Raw genomic sequence first — 27,456 nt, 5'->3', positions numbered from 1 at the left:
AAGATAAATAGATCCACTTTTACTTTGTAGATCCGCTGAACTGAAAATGTTTGTGTTTCTGGGGAGATGTTTTGCTAGTTTTTCAAAGCCCTTGAGCTTTTCAGCCAGTGCATGTTTATTGTATGTTTGAGTGATCATAAAGAGCACTTCTCACAATGACTGTGCTTCAAAGATTTTGGTCATTAAATCCTATTAAAGGCCAGTGTGAATGTCTGACAGTGTTCTGCAAGTTACTTCAGAACTGTAATGCATTATTTAGTACTTATTACTGTCATTTCTACGTAATTAGTCACACTACATTATTACTTATTTGAAATGTAAGGCATTACCCTACGGTTGCGTTACTTCTATATTACTCTCACCAACATAACAGGAAATATGGGTTGCTATTCCAAATATAGCTCATTACACATCCAGAGGAAGCTTGTCTTAAGCCTGAAAACAGAACAAATCATTTCATTGGTATTGTATCGTAAAATGTAAAGACATTTTTTTGTGTTTTAATCGCTTTATTACTTAGCTTCACAGCATAGTGATGCATCGTTTATTCTTTCGGCAGAAACAGTTAGTGCATTCCACAATTTCAATGGTATCATTCAATTTCAAGTTCAGTCGACTATGTTAGGGATGGACGTTTCAAAATAGATGGTTTCGGAGGGGCTTACGTTAGCAGCTAGCCTCCATCATTGTTACTGTGCTTAACATACTGTTTAACATGAGTTTTTGTATGCTTCATCTTGATACACATTGGCCAGAACGATTTACAGAAGATTATTAATAGCAGTTGTACAGTAAAGATTTGTGTTAGCTTACTTAGTCATTATTGCTAGTTGCGGCAGGGATTTCGCTGACCAGGTTTTGAAATGCTGGCAAATCCACTGTGGAAAGCGGCAGCATATATTCTTCGTACAAGTTATGTTTTTAATCATTCCTAAATTGTATGATGTTAATACCAGGGGTTTGAAAGTCTTTTTCTAATTTGCCTGAAGTGCACTAATCACTTATTGTGTTGTTTTATTGTTTTTATTTTTTTCTTACTTTTGGCACAAAGCTCTGTAAAGAAGTGGCTTGCCCTGCCAACAATCAGCCTACATACATCGGTGTGAATCGCAGAGTACAAAAATTAGCTTCTGTTGAATGTTTGCCATTAACCTCGCTCACTTTAGCCGTTCAGAATACGGTTAGTCTCTCAAAATTAAAACAACCAATAACATCCTGACTCTCTCGCTGCACTTGGTTTAGTACGGCACACAGCCAAATAACTTTGTGAAAGTTTTTAAAACTACTCTTTTTGATCTCGAGAAATGCTGCTGACTTTGACTCATGATGTCATGAATCAAAACTTAATCGTATTTAGTGATAAATGTTGTATTACTGCACATAAAATACAAAATCCACTGTGGGACAAGCTATAGACACCCTGCCAAAGAATCCTCAATGAAACAATTTTAATGAGTCCACATGGGAGAGGTTAGCGCTGACACTAGGGTCTGTAAGCATGCTTTCCATGGTTAGGATCTTTAAAAAAAAAAAAAAAAAAACAATATGATGTACTAATACACATGCCCCATTGCAAACAAACCATAACACAAGAGGAATTTTGTTGAAAGTAGCATCATACTAAAATATGTGTATTACTGTATATCCCTGTTGGGAATATATTAAAATGTTAACATGAATGTTCTGTTAAAGCAGCCAATTAGCATGGTCAAAAGGAGCTGTTTGAGGTAAATTGGCAAACAAACATAAGTTTTATTTTAGTACTGGTAAAAGTTGGTTTGTTAACTATAAAGGAAAAACCCCTGGCATGAAGATGGAAGCTTGTCGACTTTTGTCTTTCCCCAATTTATTCAATGTGTCTTTTGCTTGACCGTGCATAAAGATTGGTACACTATCAGAATGCAGTAATGTGTGAGTGTGTGCAGCTCATCTTACTTTTTTTTGGGAACATTTAGCATGTTTGTCAGCCATACAGGAAGAAAACAATGAATAAGTGAAAGTGATAAGGTGGATCAGCGTCAATCTCCTGTGTTTATCTGTTGTGTGTTGCGTAAACACTGGCTCTGATTTACCCTCGAAGAAAGTTGGAATCCATTTTTGCTGTTGCAACTCAAGTGAAGGCAATATGTACAGTAGCCCTGAAGTGCAAAACACAACAACTCAATGAAACAACAAAAAAATCAACACAACACCAATGATATTTGTCAATAAGTTTTTTTATATGCTGGTTTTTTTTCAGTGTTTTATTTTGTATTTATGAGTGTATTTTGCACTTCAGGGCCATCGTAAACATGACCTCAAGTCACAGTGACCTGTCACTAGAAAGCTTCTTATTAAGACTGAGCACTCCTCCTTATCCTCCATGCATAGCAAGAAGGTAAAAAAAAGTGAGTGCCATCTCTCGTTGAGTCAACGCCGCAAGCATTAGTGATACTGTATCACCGCACTTTCCTGAGTGTCCACTGTGAGGCATGCTAGACTAAAAAAAAAAAAAAAAACACTCCTCTAAAATAATAACGTCATATTCTCAAAATAATGTATGTTAGCGCCTGTGACTAGCATGAGCCTAATTTTTTGTTTTTGATCAATATTTAGCCCTTACATTTGCTTTTTTTGAAGGAGTGTTTTAAGAGCCTTCTTGTGGATCCACAAAAGGCACTGAGGATGTGCTTCACATCATAATTTGATTTTGATTGGTAAAGCATTGTCCAATCACCTCCCAGAAAACGGTGACATCAAAGTTCAACTTATTGATTGGGTTATGCACACAAATGTGTCATATCATCCAGCATGTTGCTATTAAGCACTCATGACCAGTAATAAACAGTATTAGCCATTAAAACCTTGACTCTTTAACACCATGGTAAACAGTCAGCTCAGTTATTGGACCATGCCGACTGGTAATAAACTCTTAATTGCTATGTCCAGCTCAACACAATGTACTAAGACAGCCAAGGCGTGCTGGAATATGCTATTTTTGCTCCACTAAACTATAAATTAGCACATTCATTTTTATCCATGTTCCATGCTGCTTATCCTGCTCAGGGTTTTGGATGAGTTAGAGCCCATCCAAGCTGTCATCTGGTGAAAGGCACTCTCCATACCTGTACACGCTTGACTGGTCATTAGGGCACGTAAAAAAGGATAAGGATTAAAAACGAGAATCAATTTTGCACATAACACCATGCAATGTCTGGTTTCCAGGAGCTTTTTTTACAACTGTATTCCTTTGGATAAATGTTTGTGTTTCCTCAACTTAGCATGTTTCTCTGTGTACAGGTTGAGTGTTTTTTTCCTAATTTTCAACCCACATATTGAGGGTGTCGACTTATACCCGCATAACTCAAAACCAGACTAATTTTCCACTTATCTGTGTTTGAATAACATTAATTTGAATATAAAATAAGCAATATTGTGTCATTTACTAGGCTTAAAATGATTATATCTACCTCTAATTCGTTAAGTATGCATCCATATTGTTGTTTATGCTTTCGAGTGCACTTTTGTCAAGCGCCCCCTTATTGCCCCTTTGATGTCAACAACAAGGCAGCATGGATAATTTTTCTGGCAGACTTTGACCCATTATGAAAAGGAAAAGACGATTTGACTTGTCTCCTTCAGCCTTTGGACGTACACTTTAACAAGCCGGCATGGATGTCAGCAGGTAAAGGGATAAAACGCGAAGGGCAACCTTCCACGCTTTGATCTTACAAAAGTCGTCACTTGGGACAAGAACGTCCTAAGTAAGCTGATCAGCAAATCACTCCACAGACCTCTATTTCAAACAAATTGGATGGGTTTGAAGTTGACTGGAAAAGCGACGAGGATGTGCGCAAATGACGAGCATGAAAGATGTCCGGGATTCAAATGAGAGGAGCTATTTAGCTTGTCAGATAGTGATGATTACTTTCAGGGCATTTTGACAAATTAATATTCAGCTGTGTGGAAAAATTAAAGCATTGTCACTTCAAATCGTTTTATTGTTGCAACATTAGTTCCACCATTTGTGAAAACGTGCACGCACATTGACAGTGCCTCGCACTTGTCTGATCCCCCCCCCCCCCCCCCCCCCACACACACACACACACACATAACCGCAACAGTTTGTCATTTGACATATAATGAAGAAATGAGTCTAAAAGCACTGTAATTTTTGTCATTTTAATAACACACACCATTCGTTTTAATTGGACAGCCATGATATGTGTAATGACTAAAGTCAGGGAGGGGTCGACTTAGCGACTTAGTGTTTCTGTAAAATTCACCCAAAATGAACTTAAAAAAAAAAAAAAAAACGGGGGGTGGGCGGGCAACTTATACGCAAGAACAACTTGTTCAAATGCAATGTTAGTATATATATTAAAAATTCAAAAACACTTTTCAAGTATTTCCATCTTCTTTCAAAGAGCTTGTTGCATCATTTAACAAACGCGAGAACGGAAAAATCTACCCACTGGAAAAAATGAGCTAAATACTTATAATACCTGGATTGTTTTTTACAAACCCAAATATGCAATTTCTCTCTTCTCCACTACCAAACACATACACACACACACACACACACACACACACACACACGCACGCACACACACACACACACACACACTGTGCTAAGCTTCTCAGTTGAGTAACGCTGTGACCCTTCTCTTCATGCCTCTCCGTTTGAGTCCTCTGTCAGTACAATTCCACCTCTGTCCTCCTCCTGCACATCTCTTTCCATCCATGCTGTCATCTTCACCCCCTACGCACCCCTCTTCCCCACCATCTCCTCCCTTTAGTCAGTTTGTTTTGGCAGAGCTTAAACGCTGGCTCACATGAGACTTGGAACTGGCATACTACATGATTCTCATTGTGCCATGCACATACGCCTACACTTGTCTCTTCTCTCACCTCACCTGCATTACTCTTGTTCTGTCATAAGTATGTGGCATCTCAATTGAAAAACAAAGTATTTCCAACTTTAACATGCTTTATATTCTTTCTGTTGCAACTAATTGCTGGAAAAAATTGTCCACTCTGAATGGTTCATGTGTCAAATCAAGGTGACTATCAAAACAGACTGAAAAGCACAGACGTGAACAATAATATAATTTAAGAACAAAAAGAGCATGACAAGGCATGAGGAATATCAGACGGGAATACGATGTACAATCAAAAAGCAATAGTCAAACACAAGTTCAAATTAACAGGTAAAACAGGTACAAAATATTTAAAACACAAAGTACTCACTTGGAAATGAATTACAAAATGGAAGACAAGACAAAGTTTCCCAGAGTGGAGCAAACTCATCAGCGACATGGTAACAGGCATGAAAGAATAATGTTTTACGCCACAGGTGTTGAACTCCAGTCCTCAAGGGCCGGTATCCTGCATGTTTTTGAATCTTCTCTCTCAAACCCACCGGATTCAAATGATTAAATGACAAGAGTCATTTTCAAGTTCCTGTAGAGCTTGCTAATAAGTTAATCATTTGAATCAGGTGTGTTGGGAAAGAAAATCAGACAACATGTAGGATGCCAGCGCTCCATGATTGCAGTTCGACACCTATGCTTTACGCCATGTTCAACACTACAAAAGTAAAATTGTAGGCATGTTTCAGAATTTTAAAGTATTATTTGAGCCAGAACTGACCACATTGAATTTTTTTCCGTCTACTCTTTATGAACCTACTGTATGCATCTGCTTCTTCCTACTTTCCCAAAATTGACAAATATGTTACAATGAATGTTGACAAAATTTACACATTATTGACAATTGCTTTACAGCTGTGCAGTTGTGGCCTTAGAGTCAACTTTACCTGGAGTGGAAAAGGTTTCACGGTACAGTTACGAGGGTAGAGGTGATACAAGAGATTAACGTAAGAGATTAACGTCTCTTATGATCCTTGGAAGAAGCTACAATCTCCCCAAAAAAATATAAAGTACTATATTCTACTATTGCAACCTGTTGTGATTCTGGTAGCACAAGTGTGGCCATGAGTACATAAACTAACATATCTAAATATATACCGTATTTTCTGCACTAAGGCGCACCTAAAAGTCTTTTTAAAAAAAAAAAAGCCGACAGTGCGCATTATAATCCGGTGCGCCTTATATATGGATCAATATTGAGATTGGGATTCGTAGATGGGGAATGAACTGATTAAGTAAGCTTTAACTGTTTCTTTTGTGTTTTTACAGTTGAACAAGGTTGGTCATATTGACATTGAGTTATTATGCTACTGAGAGTTTAGAGTTATTGAGTTGTTATTTTGAGAATTACTATATTGTGATTGAAAAAGTTTCAAAATATGTCATTAATTGAGAGTGTGCCTTATAATCTGGTGCGCCTTATATATGGAAAAGGTTGTAAAATATGTCATTGAGGGTGCCTTATAATCCGGTGCGGAAATTATATTATATATATATATATATATATATATATATATATATATATATATATATATATATATATTATATATACACACACACACACACACACACACACACACACACACGACACTGCCAAAACTTAAAATAATTAACATAGATTTTAAATTATTCGTCCACAAAGTTTCATGAAGCCCACCAAGTGTCATATCGGCGTGGCATGCTGGTAACAGGTGTGGGAGGCTGGATCCAAAATGCAGAGAGGCAGGATATGAGATGAGCTCAACAAAAATATTTTACTCGAAGAAGCTGGGCCAAACATGAAAAAAAACGCTGGATCAAAAGTAACAACAGAAATAAAAACCAAAGTGGCACTAGTGCTGTGGTCGGCAAAAACATTTTAGACGAGCAAACAACTAAATCGGCACTTTAAAGAAACAAAAATTACTTAACCACTTAACAGCTGGATGGAAGGAGAGGCGGCGTGGAGGAGTCACTCGAGCTGGAAAAAGCTCATGACAGGTGACACTAATGACAGACGCCAGGGAAAAACAACATGAACCCAAAAGCAAAATAAGTCAAACTCCACAAAATAAAGCCACAATAGGAAAAACCCAGACAGAAAAACCCAGACACCAAAAGCAGACAAGCTTTAAAAAGATTGTACGCTAAATTACAAATCACACTTTAATATGAGAATATCATTTTATTTATTTACCACTAATTGAATATGAAGTAAAATGACGAAAACATGTTATAAATGAAAAAATAGATAAATCAAATGCTTGACTCAAGTTGTCCAGCACTTATTTCAACACAAAATCCATTCTTTCTTACCTCAGAAAAACTTCCAATGACTTGCTTGTAGAGTTTCTACGTTTCATAAATCCTTTTGTACTGACATGGACTCCCGCACTGTGTTGATGCGAATGACCTGGCTTCTGACAAAGGCAGATCTTACAGCCTGGCGACGCAAGTCAGCTGAATTCTAATTGGCTAAAAATTCTAATATAAAACTACAACACTGCAAGGTGCTTAACCAAATTGATATAATATGAAAATAACCGAATATGGAGAATTAATAGATATTTAGTAAAATAATAAATGTAAAATGAAATTGACTTTTACTAGTAGGTTATTTTAGTTCACCAGAGAAGGCCTTGCTTGGCCCTGACGGTCCACCACTGGAATAAATAAATAAATACAAAAATACTGGTATATATATATATATATATATATATATATATATTTTTTTTTTTTTTTCTTCACAACAGTAGGTAAACTAACAAGACACTGACAAGAAGGACAAGAAAACAAATGATTCCTAAAAACATACTCAAAACCCAAACTAACTCAAACCAGGACAAGAAAACAAATGATTCCTAAAATGTACACAAAACCCAAACTAACTCAAACCAGGAGCATGGCACTGTACTAGAGGGCAGCAATGAAAGCTAGATGTTTCCCCTGCCTGCGCGTCTCATTAAGCACCAAATAGATAAAAGTATTGCTAACTACATTTCACATAAGTTGGCACGCTTGACAGTCCCATTTGAGCATATTAAACATAGAGCAACCCGAAATAAATTATAGCTCACCCATGTGTCTGTGGTCAGCCTGGAATGGGCAAGGTAAAATGCACTTTTGACTTATTTTCCCTCTTAATTGGTGATGTGGTAGGATGCACCCTTATTTTTCATGAAAGTGGAGGGTGTTGAAGCAGGAGTGATTTCCAAACTAATGAAACTAATGATTATAAATGCTTATACAAACTATGGCGACTATAATCAGGAACTTTTAGAATATATGTTATATCCCAGTTCCCCTAGGCTGGGTGTAACATGTGTGTGCTCCCCCGTCCGTACCCTCACCATCAGAAAAGGCCCGTGAAACTAAACGTGTTAAACAAAAAACAGCAGCTTTTATTGTCTTCAGAGGGAGAGCAAACAAAATAATAAACAAAAGATCTTCTGAATCCCTAACTAGACAAACAAAAAGGAAACGAATGACAATTGGCTCACTATCTACCTAACGCAAAAACTGGAGAAAAAGGGTTAAACAAAAACGGCATCTCCCTCCTACTACTGCTCGATCTACAGATTCTTACAAACACAGCTAACAAGCACACCTAACAAACACAGCGAACAACACAGATGCACACTATCTCTTACAATTCCTGAGGTGGCATTTTCTGGCGGTGGGATGACCGGAGAGAGACAGAGTTTGGTCCGTGGGCTGTTTAAATAGGGCAGCAAATCAGGAGAGCCAGCCAATGGGATGACACCACCTGCACTCAATTGACACACTCCAACCAAAAGGCACTCACGCACACGCACTCACACAAACAAAGGAGAACACAGCAGAACACATACATAAATACATAAAAACTACATATGACCCACGGGTCATAACATAATAGTTGATATTTCGCATTGATAGATCAATTGCCAGCAGTAGGGGTGGCAACTGAGTTGGCAAGCTTTTTTTGGTGGTGGTGGCAGCTGTCACCCATTGTGACCCTGTAAAGCCACCAATCCAACTTCTACTTTCATTGTCTGTAATGGAATTCATAAAATGGTCGAATGGTACCTCTACTTACGACCCCTTCTTGTTTTGAAAAATTCAGCTTACAAGAAAATTAAAGAGAAGAAAGGGAACATTGTTGGCATGTAATCACTTTTCATCTTTCCTCATTTCATCCACACTGCCCACCAACAATTTACACCGTAGAACTAACAAACATAAAATTAACATTAGATACAACTAATATTGTGCATATTCACATAAAAACACGTATGTAACATACCAATTTGGGCTGTCGCATCTGACGTTCGCATTGTTAGCACGTTGTTAGCACTTTAGCAATGACATCACACATGAAGCACTTTACATGACCCCAAACAAAATTTAAGTAAACTTAAAATGCTCAACATTTTCAAAATAACCCAAACAATAAATATTATTGCTCCTGTTGACTCAAAAAGGATTCTGGGAGCACTGGAAATGTAAAATAAAAACATTCAACTTAAACATGCTAAAAAGGTGTCTCTTTCTGCACTCATCATCAACACACCAGCACCATCTCAAGTCACACAAGTGAACTGCATTCATGTCGTCAATTGCTAGAATTAATATGATTCACTGAAAAAGGTTTCGAAACTATTTTTTAAATTATTTTTTGTCTGGATGTATTTTGATTATTATGCACTACCGTAATTCTAAAATGTATTTGTTCCAGTTTTTGATGCATTTTTATAATTTAATAATTTAAATTTTACTAGCATTTTTGCTGGCTAGGAACAGATTAGCTCATTCAGTGTCATAGACGAGAAGTCCCATCTTTTGAAATGGTAATAACAATAATAAATAAAATCCTACTCGTCAAATACGTTTTTTTTTATGGAGGGATGTTGACGCCCTTGACTAATGCTTACCTAATATAAGCCAGTTGAGCACTGTAGTGATAACTGTGACCACTGGATGGCAGTGTTTCCACACATAAAACATCGCTATTATTTACATGCTATTCAAAGTAAGGAATGGAAAACAATCATTCATATGATCGCACCCGCATTTACATAGCATAAAATATTCTGTTGGCCTTGAAAGGTGAGTGAAAATGCTGAAAATACTGGCCCTCTAGATGTTTCCTTTTCCAATAACGCTTGGCACTGAAAGAGTTAAGCTATCCGCATGCAAGCAGCTCTATTTATGAAAGATTCATGTTACAAAATTAATTCCACAACGAATTAATTTCATAGTGGAAGCCGAATTACTACTGTATTGTTTAATTTGACTGAAACTATAATTGTGTCTGATTTTTGATTCTGTCTGTACATTGGATGGCTAAGGAAGTTGGTGGATGACATTTAGGTTTGGTTGACTTTTATGAAGGAAGAACATTTTATTTATTGGTATATGTTGTTTTTTTTTTATTTAATCATGTGTTACATTTAATGTTCCATTTTTATGTAGGGTATATACGACACTGTCACAATCATCTGTGGTTGTTTTTTTTTTTTTCCTGATCTGAGCCGAGTTACTAAGCCAACAAGTACAGTTCCATTTGCTTTAAAAATAGGATTTTGAAAATATAATTTCTGTAATGAAATCCAAAGTGGTATTGACGAGGCAGTTTGTTTTTGCTGAAGTGTGAAGGAGAATGTAATCACGTTCAATTTCTTCTTTTATTGGTGTAAATTGGAAGACATATAGACAAGACACTTTTCCTCTTCTACAAGTGTTAGATTGCTGAGGCAAATGTATCAATACTTGTATTTGTATCCAACAATGCATTTTAATCCATTAGTCCACTGAGCATCTGCAACATAATCAATTCCTGATCATCATTGAAATTGTCATTTTCTGTGGCCATTGTTCATTATTTGATTTATAGATGTGTGTTTCAAGCTTTGCAGCGCATTCTAGCTTTTCATTGATCATGTTTATTAGTGCAACTATTTTAAAGCTTAAAGCCAAAGCTCTGTAGAGTAACTGAAATATAAAATTACAGAAATGATCGATGACTTAGTAAGGCATCCAGCTGTGTAAAATGCATTATACTTATATTGTGCAATACAGTCACCATGCTATTATGCAAATGAATAAAATGAACGAAGGTATTGCAAAAATTCACAGATTCAACAATTAATATCGCAAAGCTTTAGTTATTCAACAGTTATATCATTCTGTAATAAGATTGACTTTCAGCATTTCTGCAACTTAGCTCATGTTAACATTTGTGTTCTGTTTATTTACTTATCTCCAGTTTTAGGATTCAGTGACTATACAATCCTGCTATACACCATCTGTGATGACTTCATGTTTTTCCTTTCCCAGATGGCACTCCCTACACTTGGTGGGTGGGCAGAGGCAGTGAGAAGCATTTCTACTGGGGGGGCTCAGGTCCTGGTATCCAGAAATGTGCCTGCGGCATCGACCGGAACTGCACTGACCTTAAGTACGACTGCAACTGTGATGCCGATCAATCACAATGGTAAGCTGTACTCTAGTGTCACATATAACTGTGATTAACACAGAATGTACACACAGAGTTGTCTCAGGGTTGTGGAAATTCTTTACTGTTGTATTAATATTTTAAATGAGACCAATTACAGTTACTTGAAAAATGTGCAAATATTCCACACGTTTTCTCAGGAACACTTCAGAAAAGCACTGTCAGTGAATACAGTTCTGCGCTACATTCGTAAATGTAATAACTTAAAACAAAAAGCAAAGAAAAAGTAATTTATCAACAACACCAAGAAACGCTGCTGGCTTCCCAGGGTGCAAGTTTATCTAAGATGAACTGATGCAAAGTGGAAAAGTGTTTTGTGGTCTGACGAGTCCACATTTTCAAATATTTTTTTAAACATTGTGGACATTGTATCTTCCGGGCCAATGAGGATCAGAACCTTTTTTTTTTTTTTTTTTAATTGGCCTGCCTGTAGTCCAGGCCTGCCTCCAATTGGAAATGTGTAGCGCATTATGAAATGTTAAATATGACTACGGAGAACCCAGACTGTTGAAGCTGACATCATGCAAAAAGCAAAAACGGGAAAGAATTCCATATCAGTGTTTCCTCTGATACTTTAATTTCATACAACAAAGCTTGACAGTCACCATGCAAAATATTGTAGCAATATTGTACCGTAGCAAGAATTCTCTGCAACAAGCAGTACCTGGTATAACAGGCCAATTCTGGTTCATAATTTTCAAATGAGACATTAGAATAAGAAAAGGGTTTCCTTTTATGTGAACATTTTCAATGCAGTGGGGCCACTAATGTGCATTTGGTCCTCCAATACACTGTTTATATACGAGCAGTATGAGAGCACATTGCAGGAGATAAATAAAAACTCATTAAAGCTCAGATGACTGATGAAAATAAAACTATTTACCATGGCTATAAATAGTATTGTTCTTTAGTGTTTTAACACCTGTTTAAATGGGACCAATTTAAAAGTGCTCCATTTTTGGGGGCACTATATGTTATGACAATTAAATGTACAAAAGGTACGTTTATACTGTATGTATTGATTATTTGACATATTTTATTGTATTGTAAACATAGGGGACTAGATGAACCTTATGTGTGTGTGTATATATATATATATATATATATATATATATACACACATATACACATATACACACACATATACACACACATATAGGTGGTTTACAAGTTTACTCATGTTCTACAAAATGTCCCAACTTAATTAAAAATGGATTTGAAAATGATATAAAGATTTAAATTGCTTGAAAAGTTTGAAAGTTTATTTAGTACCTTTTTGGTGCTCGTGGGAAGGATTCATTCTCTCTGTTAACATAGGACTTAACGTAGGGCTTTATAGAAAAAAAATCAACTCTGTACTGTACCAAATTACATGTTCGCATGTTCCAGAAAGCCTAACCTGAGTAAAAAAAAAAATAGAAATCGAGGTTTCACTCTTGATCTCGTAATTGCTGGCTCCCCATTAAGATTAACATGTATATGACCACATGTGCCACTTTTCGTAGTTGAGTCCCTGCAATGCTCAGTGTGCTTTTCAAAGTTGTCCACTGCCATTCACACATTGAGGCGCGAGCCTTCCCAAAGGGAGCACGGTTGTTGAATCGTCTCACTCAAGGACACTTGACAGCAAGGATCAAATCTCGAGGTCCAAAGTTCAGGGGACAACCCGTCCTACACCATCTCAACCTTAGCAGCTGTGAAGGATTATATGGACAATTTAGAAACAAGATTTGTACACAGTATTTGCTTTTTATTGTATTTCCCACAATTGTATTTTCATATTGCACCTAGAGTATATTTTGGCCTGCCCACAATTCTATTTCAGTACTCTTTTTTCTGGAGTTCGTACCAATTATAGTTGAATTATAGTGAGGGTGAGAGATTTCATTTCCTTTCTTTGTCTATCTATTCATCTTTACCACTGACAAGGCTCCAAAACAAATCTTATTAATATCCTTGTGTTTTTATCATTTGCCTTTCATAGTATAGTATTTCCCCACGATTCTATTTTCAGATTGCACCAATATTTTGGCCTGCTCACAATTTTATTATTCCTTTTCTCCATTTCATACCAGTTATAGCTAAATTAAATATTCAATCTTATTTTATAATGTCAGTTGGAAAGGTAATGTGATAAATGTAATGATGCAAGTAATAGATGTATTCATTTTCCCACTATAATTGATTTTCTTATTAAGGTGTTATTATCATGATGAATTCATTCATTTTTGTTCATTTCACCTTCTGAACCACACTTCATCAAGTTCAGAATTTGGAGTTTTATTAAGCTCATTTGTATTCGACTGCCCTCCAGGAGAGAAGATTCTGGTCTCCTGACATATAAGGAACACTTGCCAATCAGTCAGGTTGCAGTGGGTGACACCAACCGAGCTGGCTCGGAGGCCAAGTTGACTGTTGGACCCTTGCGCTGCCAGGGAGATGGTGAGTGTTTTCACTTTTAGATATAGCGTACCGTAGGTAGGTAATAATAATGTGCATTAATGTTGTTAAAGTTGACAAAGACAAAGCTTTTTTTACGACTCAACCGTCTGGATCTGTTGGCTTACTTTTCCACCAGGTATGGACATGGATTCTAGTTTTAGTGTAAGCCTATAAACTAATCAAGAAAGAATGTAACTATATTCATCGTGACTTCACGTCACAAGAATTGTACGATGTGGAAGGTATCGCAGAAAATCAAAATGAAAGCACACCCTGAAATCAAAATAAAATGTCAAGTGAATATATATATATATATATATATATATATATATATGGAACTTACAGGAAAAAGAAGTCTGCTGCATGGTGAGTGCCGAAGTTCTTTGAAAGCATGTTAAAAGGTCGGCGCTGAGGCTCAAAGTCTGAGCACACTGCTTTATAACGATCAGTACATCTTAAAAAGAGACTTCAATCTTTACAGGAGGCTTGTTCAAGAAGACGATACAGAGAGCAGAAAGTGGATTAGCTGCAGGTATGAAATATATCTTAAAGCCCGAGGCTGAATTAGTGCACCAGCAATGGCCTAATTAAGAGGAAATATGTGCATTAATGACCAACGCTGCTGAGAAGACTATCATTTCCAAAATTCTCAGCTGGTTGCAGAGGCATGGCTGCGTAACCTTTTTGTGAAGGGTTTGGCAAAGGTTGGATCAAAAGAACACCTCCAGTCTTGTTATCGCGCTTATTAAAAATGCTCCTGTTGACAGTGTGCAAAGCCTTTGAACGGTCAGGGCTTGCAAATGGCAACTTTTTCAGAAAATACATACTTTAAACATTTTTTAAATGGTCAAGATTGAAAATGGAAGGCATATTATTTGGAGGGTGGCTCAGTGGCGCAGTGGTTAGCACGTCCCCCTCACAGTTAAGGGACTGGTGTTCGATTCCAGTTGGCTCGGGCCTTCCTGTCTGAAGTTTGCATGTTCTCCACAAGCTCGCGTGGGTTCTCTCCGGGCACTTCGGCTTCCTCCCACACTCCAAAAACTTGCATTGCAGGTGTATTGGACATACTAAAGTAACACACTGAAAATAAAAATTGCACTTTGTAAAACTATGGTTTTTCTTCTATAATACCAGTATTTTTTTATTGCATATGTTTTTTAAAATACACCAATTGAAGCAATGCTCCCAGTTTTGTTGGATACTAGCTATACAATGAAATAAAAGGAAGTCTTTTCCATTCCACACTGTGCAAAGATACATTTTCAAATATATATTTTTACTTTCATTCTTTTTTTTTTTTTAAGACAGGCAAATGATTGGACTTTCACTTATGTAGCGCTTCTCTATCTTGGGTACTCAAAGCTCTTTACTCTAACTAGTCATTTTACCTACTGATGACACGGCATCAGGAGCAACTGGGGGTTTAGTGTCTTGCTCAAGTACACTTTGGCATTGTCTTGATCACTCACCATAACGCCACTTCAGTGATGTATGTGCTCAACTCAAATTTATAAATGTTTTAAACTTTAAAACAGTTATTGCTGCATACAAAGTGCTGTGCTTGTGGTGAATGTGGTCATGCAATAACATACATAGTGAAAACTGCAAGTTAACACAAATCAAGCAAATAAAGAAAACAATAATTAATAAATAAGTACAGATGTTTGCCACTCATTGATCCATTTTTTGGAATCACTAATCCTCATTAATGTTGCAAGCATGCTGTCAAGTTGTGGTCTGTTCATTATGGAACATAATAATTTGGTGATGAAATAAAATGAAATGCCTATTTTTTTTCAGCCATGTTTACAATTTCCTTTGCTTTTAATCCATGTCCATGACCCAGCAATTCCTATTTGACAACACTTTGTTCCATATGGAGGCTCAGAAGTAAAGCCCAAAAGACACAATTGTCAACAACTGGTCCACTCGTTTGCTGGAAAGCTTATCATTTGAAAAACACTAAAGGAAAGAGCAAAATCACATCCCATAATTTCACAGTAAAAAGTCATCATTCTCTGGGTTGTAACACCTGTAGATTTTACCAAAGGATTCAAAGAATCCTAGTTTCATCATCACATCACCAACAGTTGGGAAACATGTTTACCCAGTGCTTAGAAAGTTGTACAAGGTTGTCCTATGAATGTCAATAAAATTAACAATACAAGACTATACAATCAACAAGACAAATAAGTTGTGCCCCATTTTCATGCCCAGCGCAAGACTACTGCAAAGCACAACTTATATTTTCTTGCTGTTCCAACACTCGTCAGTGAGCCGTCCCCCTTTCGTCATTATCAGGCCACCATTTTTGTTGGCGCCAATTTCCGTCGTCAACCGCACCCCGCAGTCGCCAACTTCCGTCGTTAAGTCACACTGAGTTCAAACTATTTTTTATTTTTTCATTTTTGTACTTACGCTTAAATATAACCCAATATTTGTACAGTAACTCTACTGTTGTGCTGTAGTCAAGGTGGCGGCCAGTGCAACAGACTGCTCTGGTTCACTCTCCCGCTGCAGACACTTTTTTTTATTTATTTTTTGCCGTATTGTTCATATTGAACATATGTCACTCACGCGCAACCATACACTACAGCAGAGAGGCACTTCTTGACATTGGTAAAGTTCAGCATGTGCTTTCATTTAGCCAAGCAGATTTTGGCTTTCTGTTATGCCTGGACGACTCAGCAGCCCCAGCTTCAGGCAAACAGAGCAGCTGACAAACGAAACGGCTAAGGCGGAAACGAGGCAAGAGGGGAGGCCTGCATTCTAGGCTGAAAGCTAGGGCTTCCAGGCCACCGGTACCTAGCCTGCTGCTAGCTAATGTCGGCTCCATCGGGAATAAGATTGACAAGCTGAAAACCTGAACTAGCATTCATCGTGAGATTAGAGAGTGTTGTGTTTTCTCTTTGACTGATACCTGGCTGACAGAGGATACACTGAACATGGCGATTGAGCTGGAAACACACGCTGTTTACCAAGGAGACCGGACATTAGCATCCGGTAAACACAGAGGTGGTGGCGTCTGTCTTTATGTGAGTAAACAATGGTGCTTGGACGCGAAACTGTCGTGAAATACTGTACTCCGGACATTGAAGTGCTGATGATGAAATGCAGGCCCCTCTGCCTCGTTAGTTTAGCACAGTGTTTATAGCAGCTGTTTACATACCACCATGGGCTAACACCACTAGCACGCTAGGCCTGCTGCATGACCTCATCAGCAAACATGAGACCGAACAGCCGGACCCTGGATTCATCATAGCAGTGGACTTCAACCACTGCCACCTCAGGTTTTTCCTAAGTACTAGCACGTAAGCCTTCCGACAAAGGAAAATTACATCCTGGACCAAGTCTACAGCAACGTGAAAGGTACTTACAAGGCTGTCCCAAGGCCTCGTTTTGGAAGAGCTGACCACAGCTCCATATTCTCCATATATATATATATATATATATATATATATATATATATATATATATATATATATATATATATATATATATTTATAAAAATACATTTAAAAATTATATTGGCCTTTATTATCGTAATTATAATATTATAATTATCGTTATTATAATATAGTTTATTGTAATTATGATAATGTCAGGTTATATTAGGCCAGCAGAGAAGGCCTTGTTGCTGTTGAATGCAGTTTGTACTGTACAATAAAGACAACAAAACAACAGTCAAACATGCATGACAGTTGACTTATATTTCAGTCAGCAGAAAGGTTTGTGGTCGAGTGACAGTGGATTGACGGATATCTGATGTAATGTGCATCATGACGATTTCAATAACAGTTGAAAATTGCATTTCCAACATCCTTAATTCACCATTTCTTTTTTAGCAGTCCCTGTCATTTGTCGGCCTGTCAACAAAACGGGCATCCGTTTGTGGCACATTGATGGACAGTCTGTCACTGCTGACAAAGTGACCACCTCTGATGTGTTCTCTGGTGTGGAAAGGAATGCAGCCTACACTCAGCTAACCAAAGTGGCTCCTCTAATTACCTTTATATTCAGGGCAGAGTGCCAAGTGGTCTATAGATGCAGGAGATTTGCGGGTGCAATATAAAAGTACATGTAAAAGGAACTGCGAAATCTTCTCTTACAGTTGCTGTCAAATTGTCAGATTGTGCATCCAGTGTCTTTTGTTATAATGCTGCAAAAACAGCTCCCTATTGCCACTGGTGCTGTGTGATAGTCCTTGAGACCATGAAGCGTAGTTTGAAAGGCACATAGAAGAAGTACTTGGGCCATTATTATGGTAATCACCCACAAGAAGAGGACAATTTGTGCTAATGGTAATAGAAATAGCACATTATTAGAATGACTTGGCTGTGTACTGTCCATTGAGGCATTGTTAGAAACCTTTGGAAAGTGTTAAGCCTCTTTTAGACTTTACTGTTTCTTGTTGAAGTAGCCGTTAATTAAAATACTAGGAGATGAAACAAGTGAACCTTGATCATGCATAGCAGCTTGGCCCATTATAATACAGAGGTTGCATTTGAATGTGCAAGTATCATGGTGCTTACACTTGCACATTATTAAGGAAACTATTTTAGCTCATTTGTGCTGTCTACTTTGGAGGAAGGGTGTGTCGAAAGATGAGCGGATTTATTAATATGTATGTACGTGAGATCAAAAAGACATCCACGTTGCTTTCTGATCTTGGTTCATCTTTTACCTTCTTTCATGTATTTCCCTGTAGTTTAAGCTTTTTTTTTTTTTTTTGTCAAACACATCCTTGCTGTTTCTCTCACCGAGTTCATCTAATCAATGCGCTCTGTATGGCTTTTGGTCAATTGGAAGACACCCACTGATTTGGCAGCTCTTGCCCGATTGACCATTTGTGCCCTCAGTTCGCTTGCACTTTGTTTTGTTCTTACCTGCTGTGTGTTAGCCCTGCTGATTAATTGCAACACTCACCCATCACATCAGTCATGCTTGACAATCTTTTCACAGTCAATAATGGAAAAGAAGCTCCCACTCAAGGGATGCGTTAAAATACATGAAGGACAATCAGTTATTGCTATGTTTGTGTTCTATATATCTGTAAATATAGTACTGCAGATCCATTTTCTATACCACATATTCTCATTTGGGTCACAGACATGCTGGCATATTTTGCAGTTAACTTTGGGTGAATTATGGGGTAAACTAAATGCCTTTACACTGACACCTATGGAAAATTCAAGATATTTTTTGAAGTGTATGGAATATGGTCAGAAATCAGAGCACCCAGAGGGAAATAACACACCAACATCAGGGGGGAAAAAAGTATTCAGAGCAAGTAGTCTATTATATTACCTTTGTGTGTTTAAGTAAGGGTGTTACATGAGGAGCAGATGTTAGACACAGAAGCAGACAAGACAGGAAGTGGAGATGCAAAACTCTTCATATACTCAATTGAAGTTAAATTCGATCTAAAAATCTTGACTAAGATACTAGACGTAGAACACAAAACCTGGAACCTTGTATCTGGAAAACTAGACCTCTAAGACATCTGTGAAGACAGCTTAGGAGGTTGACGTCGTTACAATGTTTTATTAGAACTGAACTACTCAGAACATAGTCTTAAACAACAGAATAAGGCAAACTAAAGACCACAGCAACTGCATAGCAACTGATCCATCACAGAACTGTCATGTGGAGGCTGCATGTGGTGGCTGAGGACCCAAATGCAGGGAGGTTGAGAGGCAGGGATTTCTTGAAAGGGATGGGTGGGCCCTTTCATGTACCAAAAAAAAATGGTCATGATGTTACAAGAGGTGCCGGAGCTTCAAAATGTGTGTCGAATAATGGAGTGGGCGCTTCTGTGATGCATGTGCCAGAGCTTGATTTATTTGGAACACGGGCCGAAAATGAGAGCGTTCAAAGTCTAAGTCGTGGCAAAGGAACAATGTACATTCACAATTATTCCAAGAATTCATCTAAATAAAGATAGTTTGCATAGTAATGCCCCATCATAGAAATATAACTACCTGAAGTTATATACTTTGCCAGTAGATGTCTGTGCGCACATGAAGCTTCAAGTAATGACCCCATTCCCAGACAAAATGGTTCAATGCCTCAGGGAGTTTCATCTCACAATTGCAACGAAATGGCAAACTAGGCAAGTAAAAAATCCAAAATTCAAAGTCCAAAACAATAATGTAATAAACCAAAAGGCTTGGAATAAACTCTACCTCTGATACTGATACTACCTCTAACACTGCATGTTTTTATCATATGAACCCAAATACTTTTTTTTTATTAGACAGCGACATCGAGCCCTTCAACTGTGCAAAAATTACTGTCCCGAAATGAAATCACGTGAGTTATAAGAGCATTCAGGAGAATAAGCACAAAGTCAAGTATGAAACACTGAGTCCACCAAGCAAAAAAAAAAAATATATATAATATAGATAGATAGATAGATAGATAGATAGATAGATAGATAGATAGATAGATAGATAGATAGATAGATAGATAGATAGATAGATAGATAGATAGATAGATAGATAGATAGATAGATAGATAGATAGATGATAGATAGATAGATAGATAGATAGATAGATAGATAGATCGATAGATACATATATATACACACACATACACACACACGCACACAGGTGTAAATAGTGTAATGTACTAATAATATATACTTGTAGGGTTTTTTTTGTTGTTTTTTTGTTTTTTAAGTGATGAATCCAAATGCACAATGATCCCTAGTGACAGTAGACGTCACGCAATGAAGCTTCGGGTTGTGAATCACTTTATGACACGGTGGTTCAAAAGGGTTCAGAACTTCAAAAAACCTCATTTTGCAATCACTAGATAGAATCAAGAGACATTGACAAACTAAGTGGGCGACACGACAATGATCGAACAAACACTGAAAAGTAACAAATAAACACAATGACTGACAAGACAACCATGAACCTGGACAAGACACAAGTGGTGCAGGGAACTGATTGGATGACACGGGAATGCATTGACAACCACAGGCGGACACAAAGGAGACACTGACACAAAGGTCAAGAAAAATACAAAACTGGAATCCAAACAAAAAACAAAACCAACTCAAACACAGAACATAACAAGAACAAACCAGCCATTACTAGTGACAACAGTAAATATAGAACCCAGTATGTAAAAAAGGTGATCATACACACAATAAAATTATTGTGATGTCAGACAATCATCTAAACATAGGCGTTTTAAACTGAAAATCATTTTGATTGCTGGTGCCTATCCCAGCTTCCTACTAACTTTGCCACCGTGCCACCCTTGTTAGTCTTTTATTTGTTTTTATTTATGTCACTTGTTAGTGTTATGGCTTATTTAATTGCTTTATTTAGGATAAGGTGGGATTTAGAAAATGGATGGATGTAAAAAATAGAGATAAAGGGTTTTCTTTGCAACGGATGTTTGGCGTAACAAAGTACCACGGGTGTTCTGGAAAGTAATAACCTGAGCGTAAGAAAAGCAAACATGGATTTAATCTCTGGTGCAAGGCAGCTTGATCATTACGATAATAATGCTTTGTGTATCATCGTGTTGACTCCACATTTTTCACACTCAAGGAAATAACAGAGTGGACCTGTGCAATCTCATTGCTCAGTGCAAGTGTAGATATGAGCCTTTTAATGCTCACTGAGATACATTTAAAAACCACTGAGGCGTTTCATGATGAAATAGCACACTGTTAAACTCTCACTATGTTCAACAGGAAGTGGCCTAGTCCTGTTCAGGATGCAGAACATGACAAACCACCTGGCCTGGCTCCTTGCTAGTGTCATACTCATTATGGGCCCCTCATCAACAATCTGGCCGCGCTCTAACTAATGTCTCATCATCATGGAGCTGCCAATGTACAAACAAACCATTATTTAATAACCCATGACAACACATCTGCGCATGTGTGTGATAGTATGTGTGTGTGTGTTCGCGGCAATGAGGTAGGCACAATTACAAAAGACAGACCTCTCTTTTATTTGACAAGGGACAGATTTATTTTTGTGTCCCTATTATCTCTCCAGCAAGTGTGTTTCAAATTAACAAACTAACTTCAACATGGTGATGACTTTGAGATATGTTCATCATAATGCTGACCAAGAAATGGGACCATGGGACACATATTATAGTTGGTCCATTAAGCATATATTAGAAATGTCACATTTGAATAGCAACTCGGTACAAGATTGATGCCTTTATACTGTCCATGACGCTTAGCTGCCATACAATTATGGCTTTCAAAGCGAATGACTAATGTCTTTTGGGGGAAAGTTTTGGTGCATGATTGTCTGTGTGTGGTGTAGTCAATCCTGTAATGCATGCAGGTAACAAGTGTCCGTGCACATGCTTTGGCATTAATGGAGCCCATTGCCATGGCTGCTTTAATAGGACTCTACAGTCATCAGCGAGACAAAGAGGAATTACTCCCATTTACTTATGCTAAAATTGATTCAACAGATAACACTAATAAATGGAAAAATGTATTGTCAAATACTACAATGCCTTGAGTGAATATTCTGTCATAATAATGTAATGCACATGCCATCTGTCGTGTGGCTCGTCGTGACTGGCCATAAATGAGGGAGTGACATTATAAAAGTAATGAATAGAAAATATTCATTATTAATATATAATTAATAATATATATATATATATATATATATATATATATATATATATATATATATATATATATATATATATATATATATATATATATATATACACACAGTGGGCCCCCATGTTATGAACTTAATCCGTTCAGCGGCGACGCTCGTAACTCAAACTGCTCGTATGACGAGCAATCCAAACCTATGTTAATTAGTGAATGCGTGCAACGCGTGCAAAACCCTTAGGTAAAAACATCACGACTTTATACACATATTAAAAATTAGTAACATAATCTACTGTACAGTTAAATTAAATAACATAAATATACAAAGGAAAATTGACATTTCCCTTTGGGGCGATGTGACTTGAGCTGGTGGTGGGTGGAGGCGGAGGGGAGCAGAGACCAACCCGCAGAATTTATTGAATTATTTTCTTGAACAAGAACTTTTCTCAAACTAGAACACATCACCTGCAATTTCCTTCTCTTTAATCCATAATAGAAAAAGCCTCTCCATTTTGTTGTCGACCGAGGTCCGTCCCCCGGCAAGGAAAGTTATGCCCTTAGAAGATTGCCGAGCGGTTACGGCCATACTCACGAGCAAGGTTAACTATGCGTGCGCCTCCTTCGTATTTTTTTATTATCTCCTGCTTGGTTTCTATTGTCATCATCCTCTTACTTCTTCCTTTAACGCCACTTGCAATTTTAGAAGCCATGTCTAACAGATAAAGTTTGCAAAGTCTTCACAACATTCCTTCTTTCGGTTTTTCACTCATTTTCTCTCCTTCCTTCCATCCCGACCAGCTGTGCCATCAAGCTAGATAAAGGCGTTCGGCCAATAGCGTATCGGCATTTCTGTGATTGACGTGATGCCGGCCAATAGCATATCCGCATCTCCGTGAGTGACTCCGTGACTGACACCGTGACTGAGACAGTGACTGTGACATTGTAAGAGCAATAGCGTTCAGCATTACCGTGACAAGCGTGATCATTTGATTTTGTTGATGCAGCAAAGCGAAAATAATTGTACAAACACATTGACCTGCATGTCGGATTGTTCGGAAGACGAAAGGTTTGTGCGTAAGAGGGGGACAAAAAACGCTGCAGTCCACGCTCGTAAGTTGAAAAGTTCGTAAAAAAGAGGGAGTTCCTTAACCGGGGGCCCACTGTACTTAAAACAAATTCACGCAAGACATGGCAAAAACTTGGCACACCGGGCAACACAGCTCACTTACTTGCAGAGTGCAAACCAATGAAAAAATGAAGCCTACTTAGAACCAAGCACATACCACAACAACAGGCCTGTAACAACACTTAAAACAACCTTGTGTTTTGTGTTTTGTTTTTTGTTTTTTTGCAAGAAAAAACAGTACATAAGTACTAGAATCACTTGAAGTGAGTATGCACTTAGCAGTCAAAATGCCATTTTTGGTCATTTCAAACCCAATTTATTCAAATTTTTTGGATTTTCCAAAATGATTTGACAGCTATCAAGGTGTATAAAAACTCAACGCCATTTGACACTGGTGCTGATGGGAGACTGCTAAAATTACCAGAATCACTCGATGCGAGTATGGACTTAGTAGTCAAAATGTCATGGTGGCCAGTTTGCGGTCACCCAGAGCTATCCAACATGGCCAGCTGAGCTTTTAATACAAAAACAGAGCCAAGCAAGAGCACTCACACTGGCTTGTAGAATGCAGCATTTATTTCCTTTTTTAACAGCTGTTGAACTGTAGTTACTGTGCCAAAATAGCGATATTGCAGCATTGACAGCACAGTATTTAGCACTGTATTGGCCACCTGATTGCGACGTTTAAACTTTTTTTCTGTCAAACGGGTATTGTCGCAAAGCAAGGGACACGCGATGCAAAAAAAAACAAAAAACAAAAAAAGGAAGAAGAAAGGTGCTGTAGGAGAAAACATTGGCTCTGCTACATCCCAGAAAAGTGAAAGTTCACACTGGTGTTCTCCTTTCCGGATCCACTGTAAAGTGCAGAACAAGCTCACTCCCAACTCCTTGCGCGAAAATTTGAACAAGCTAGATGCCAGCAGTTAACACACGGCGACCGAAAGCCTACCAAATGAGCGTAGCAACAGTCATGGTAGTCCTTTTCAGCCGAATCATGAAGGTGTTTGTACTGGCAAACTTCCATAAGCAATATTTCGTCCATGTTTTCTGCCCGGCTCTTCCGTGCGCTAAAGAAATTCCACAGTGTACGCGTTGCTGAAAAATCTGTCCAGCTCGGATATGGCGCAAAGGGCCGTGGTCTCCGAAATGACGTCATTTTGACGCGTGGAACCCCGCGGAACTCGCAGAGGAGTCAAGAATAAACCAAGCTGCTACCCTTCTTGCAGGATTTGCTCACTTGCTATGTCTTAAACTTAATAAAGTCTTAAACTTGCGTTTGACCCCTGGTGGCAAGATGAGTGAAACAGCTTGATTTGACATTTATGTTGCCGGCTTTTTAAATGTTAAAATCGCGGAGGATAAGCTTCATAAATCGTGGCAAACAATATCGTGATCGTGATTAAAATCCGATTAAATGTGCAGCGCTACTTGAAACGAATAATTTTCTAGTATAGAGCATAATAATTTGTACTGAACACCTCCTAATGGCAGGTATGAATTTACTTTTTTTTCCCAACAACTAAATGGGTGAAACGAGTCATCCTCACCTTCTGATGGTGCTAGAATTTACCGTTAATAGTATTATTTTTTGTTATTCCTCATCATCACTTGGAGGTATTTTTTTCGCTATATTTGGATCTCAATACAAGAGTGGCCCTCATGCAATATGCCCTTTGAATCATGGACTTCTACAATTCATTATGACCAAATGGAAAGTCTGTCAGTTGAGCCTGAAATCAAATAGATGACATTGAAGGCCAATGCCAAGTCTGGAGAGTTTGAAAAGAGAGAAAAAAGTCAAAGCTGCCTCGACTCAACACGAAGGTTACAGTACTTTTGCTGTTTAGAGAAGCTCCAGACAAAGAGCACAAGAGGCAGAATAAACAGAATGCACCTTGAGAACTATTTAGACAGATAAAATGGCTTGTCAAGGAAAGCACTTATAACGTCATTTGAATATCTCGGAAACGCACGCCGCTTTCTTTTGTGCCAAACCGTAACATCAAAAACTTTCATGGTAGAGTACAAAAGAGTTTTGATTAGAAGCTTTACAAAATAACTTGGAATGGTTATTATTATATTATTATTTTCGTTGGCCAATAACTGGTTTTGTGTACAATTGAAAGTTTTTCCTTTCAGAGCATAAGAAAAAAAATCAGTGGCAGCATATTTCTTACATTTTGCATGTAAATCCAAGCCAGTGTTTCAGGCCTTTCAGGAAATACTGTATAAAGAAATTGGGTCATTTTAGGAGACATATTGTGCATTTAAAATCTCCCAAGTCTCAATAAAGGGCGATGTTATTTTTTTTTTTTACCAAAATCCTTGGCCCTCACTGCATATATACTGAACTTTTGTATTTTAAAGGTAGCTCATAGTAGTTTTGCTTGGTTAATTTCAAGCGAAAAAGGTGGGCAGGCCAACAATTTGTAGTAAGTAAGTAATGTTTCCATATATTATATACAGTATTAGACTTTACACATATCTAATTGGCTAAATCATTTTATGAAAAATGATTGGAGGTAATGTCATTGATTGCATAACTAATGTCATTTATTTCAGGAATATTCCCTGCCAGAGGTAACCCAACCACCGGTCCGGTACCGGTACTGGTTGGGCCGCATGGACCACAGCCAAAATAATTAGGTTTAATTCATCCTTTAAAAGTTCATTCATTTTGCTTTGTTTGGCTTGATCTTTGTTTTTTAGTGCCGCCTCTGGCTTCTGTTGACATTTCATTTTGTAGTGAGGAATGACAGTGTGGCTTCAATTAAGAGGATTCACTGTCGGGGACACACACGTTGTTCTGTCTCTCTGCAAAGTCTGTAAGTTGTTTAACACATCCCTCCCTTACATTCTTTTCACCTTACGACATGGACCGCGACATTTTTTTGTCCCTTCTTTACACCATTTTTTTTGCCTTACAACACCTCAAACATGGCGGTCAGTGTGCGTGCATGATTGCGAGTCACTATATAAGTAGCACGCACTATGCTATTTTGATTATTTGTATTTTTAATATGTATGTACATTTTTGCTGTTACCTGGGGTTTTACATGCATTAGCTTATTAACATAAGTTTGGATTGCCCACCATACGTCAAATTAGCATGCCGATCCCAACTGAGGAACGGAATAATATCGTAAACTGGGGGCCCACTGTACTTTCTTTGTAAGAATGTTGTCATTTATGATATGTCCAAAATTAGTTTTTTGTTGTGAATAAAGTGTTAGCTAATGTTAGCATGTTATATAGCGCTGCCTTATATGCGTTTTAGCTCTTTAACATTTTTGTTTGTGCCAGGTATTTCCCTTTGGCATATGTTAGCATATGAATATGTTTTGTATTAAGTACTCATTTGCAACTAATTAACGTTTCGTATTGAAATGATTAGCATTTGTAATTCAGTAATATGGCTGATTTTTTTCAATGTAATTTGTGTACATTTTTACTATCTTTTGAGTGATGAAAAGCAGCAATGTCAAGAATGCAGTAAAGAATAATGCTAATTTTAGCAACAAGTCATAGACATACATGTTATTGAGTATCACCCCCCCCTTCAAAAAAATAAATAAAATCATGTCCACAATATATATATATATATATATATATATATATATATATATATATATATATATATATATATATATATATATATATTTTTTTTTTTTTTTTTTTTTTTTAGATCGCCATACCAAAGCGAAAATAGTGAATGTACACACAACACAAGACTATTGACTTTCTCTCTTAGTGGAAAAACACGATGATCTACTCTCACTACTCTGCAACTATTGTTTACTCTCCAACATTCACTTTCTGTCTCACTCGAATATCCTGCACCACATATCTTAGATCCTTTCAGCCCAAAACCTCCCACGTTTTTTTCCTCCTG

At 37.6% G+C, this 27,456-nt stretch overlaps 1 protein-coding gene across 3 annotated transcripts in view; it reads left to right on the top strand.

Moving 5' to 3' along the window:
• The window catches only part of cntnap2a (contactin associated protein 2a), a 381,313-nt gene that overhangs the window by 295,607 nt on the left and 58,250 nt on the right, over positions 1-27,456 (top strand). For all 3 annotated transcript variants that reach the window (XM_088401634.1, XM_088401636.1, XM_088401635.1), the window contains 2 exons: positions 11,208-11,364; positions 13,700-13,827. In XM_088401634.1, the coding sequence (XP_088257760.1) occupies positions 11,208-11,364; positions 13,700-13,827 (285 nt within the window). The remainder of the gene's footprint in view (positions 1-11,207; positions 11,365-13,699; positions 13,828-27,456) is intronic.

The sequence above is a fragment of the Hippichthys cyanospilos genome, chromosome 19 (genome assembly GCF_059441005.1).
Source record: "Hippichthys cyanospilos isolate Australia breed blue-spotted pipefish chromosome 19, RoL_Hcya_1.0, whole genome shotgun sequence".
Taxonomy (NCBI): domain Eukaryota; kingdom Metazoa; phylum Chordata; class Actinopteri; order Syngnathiformes; family Syngnathidae; genus Hippichthys; species Hippichthys cyanospilos.
Note: the sequence above shows the minus strand (reverse complement) of the source record. Positions and strands in the feature narration are given on the sequence as shown.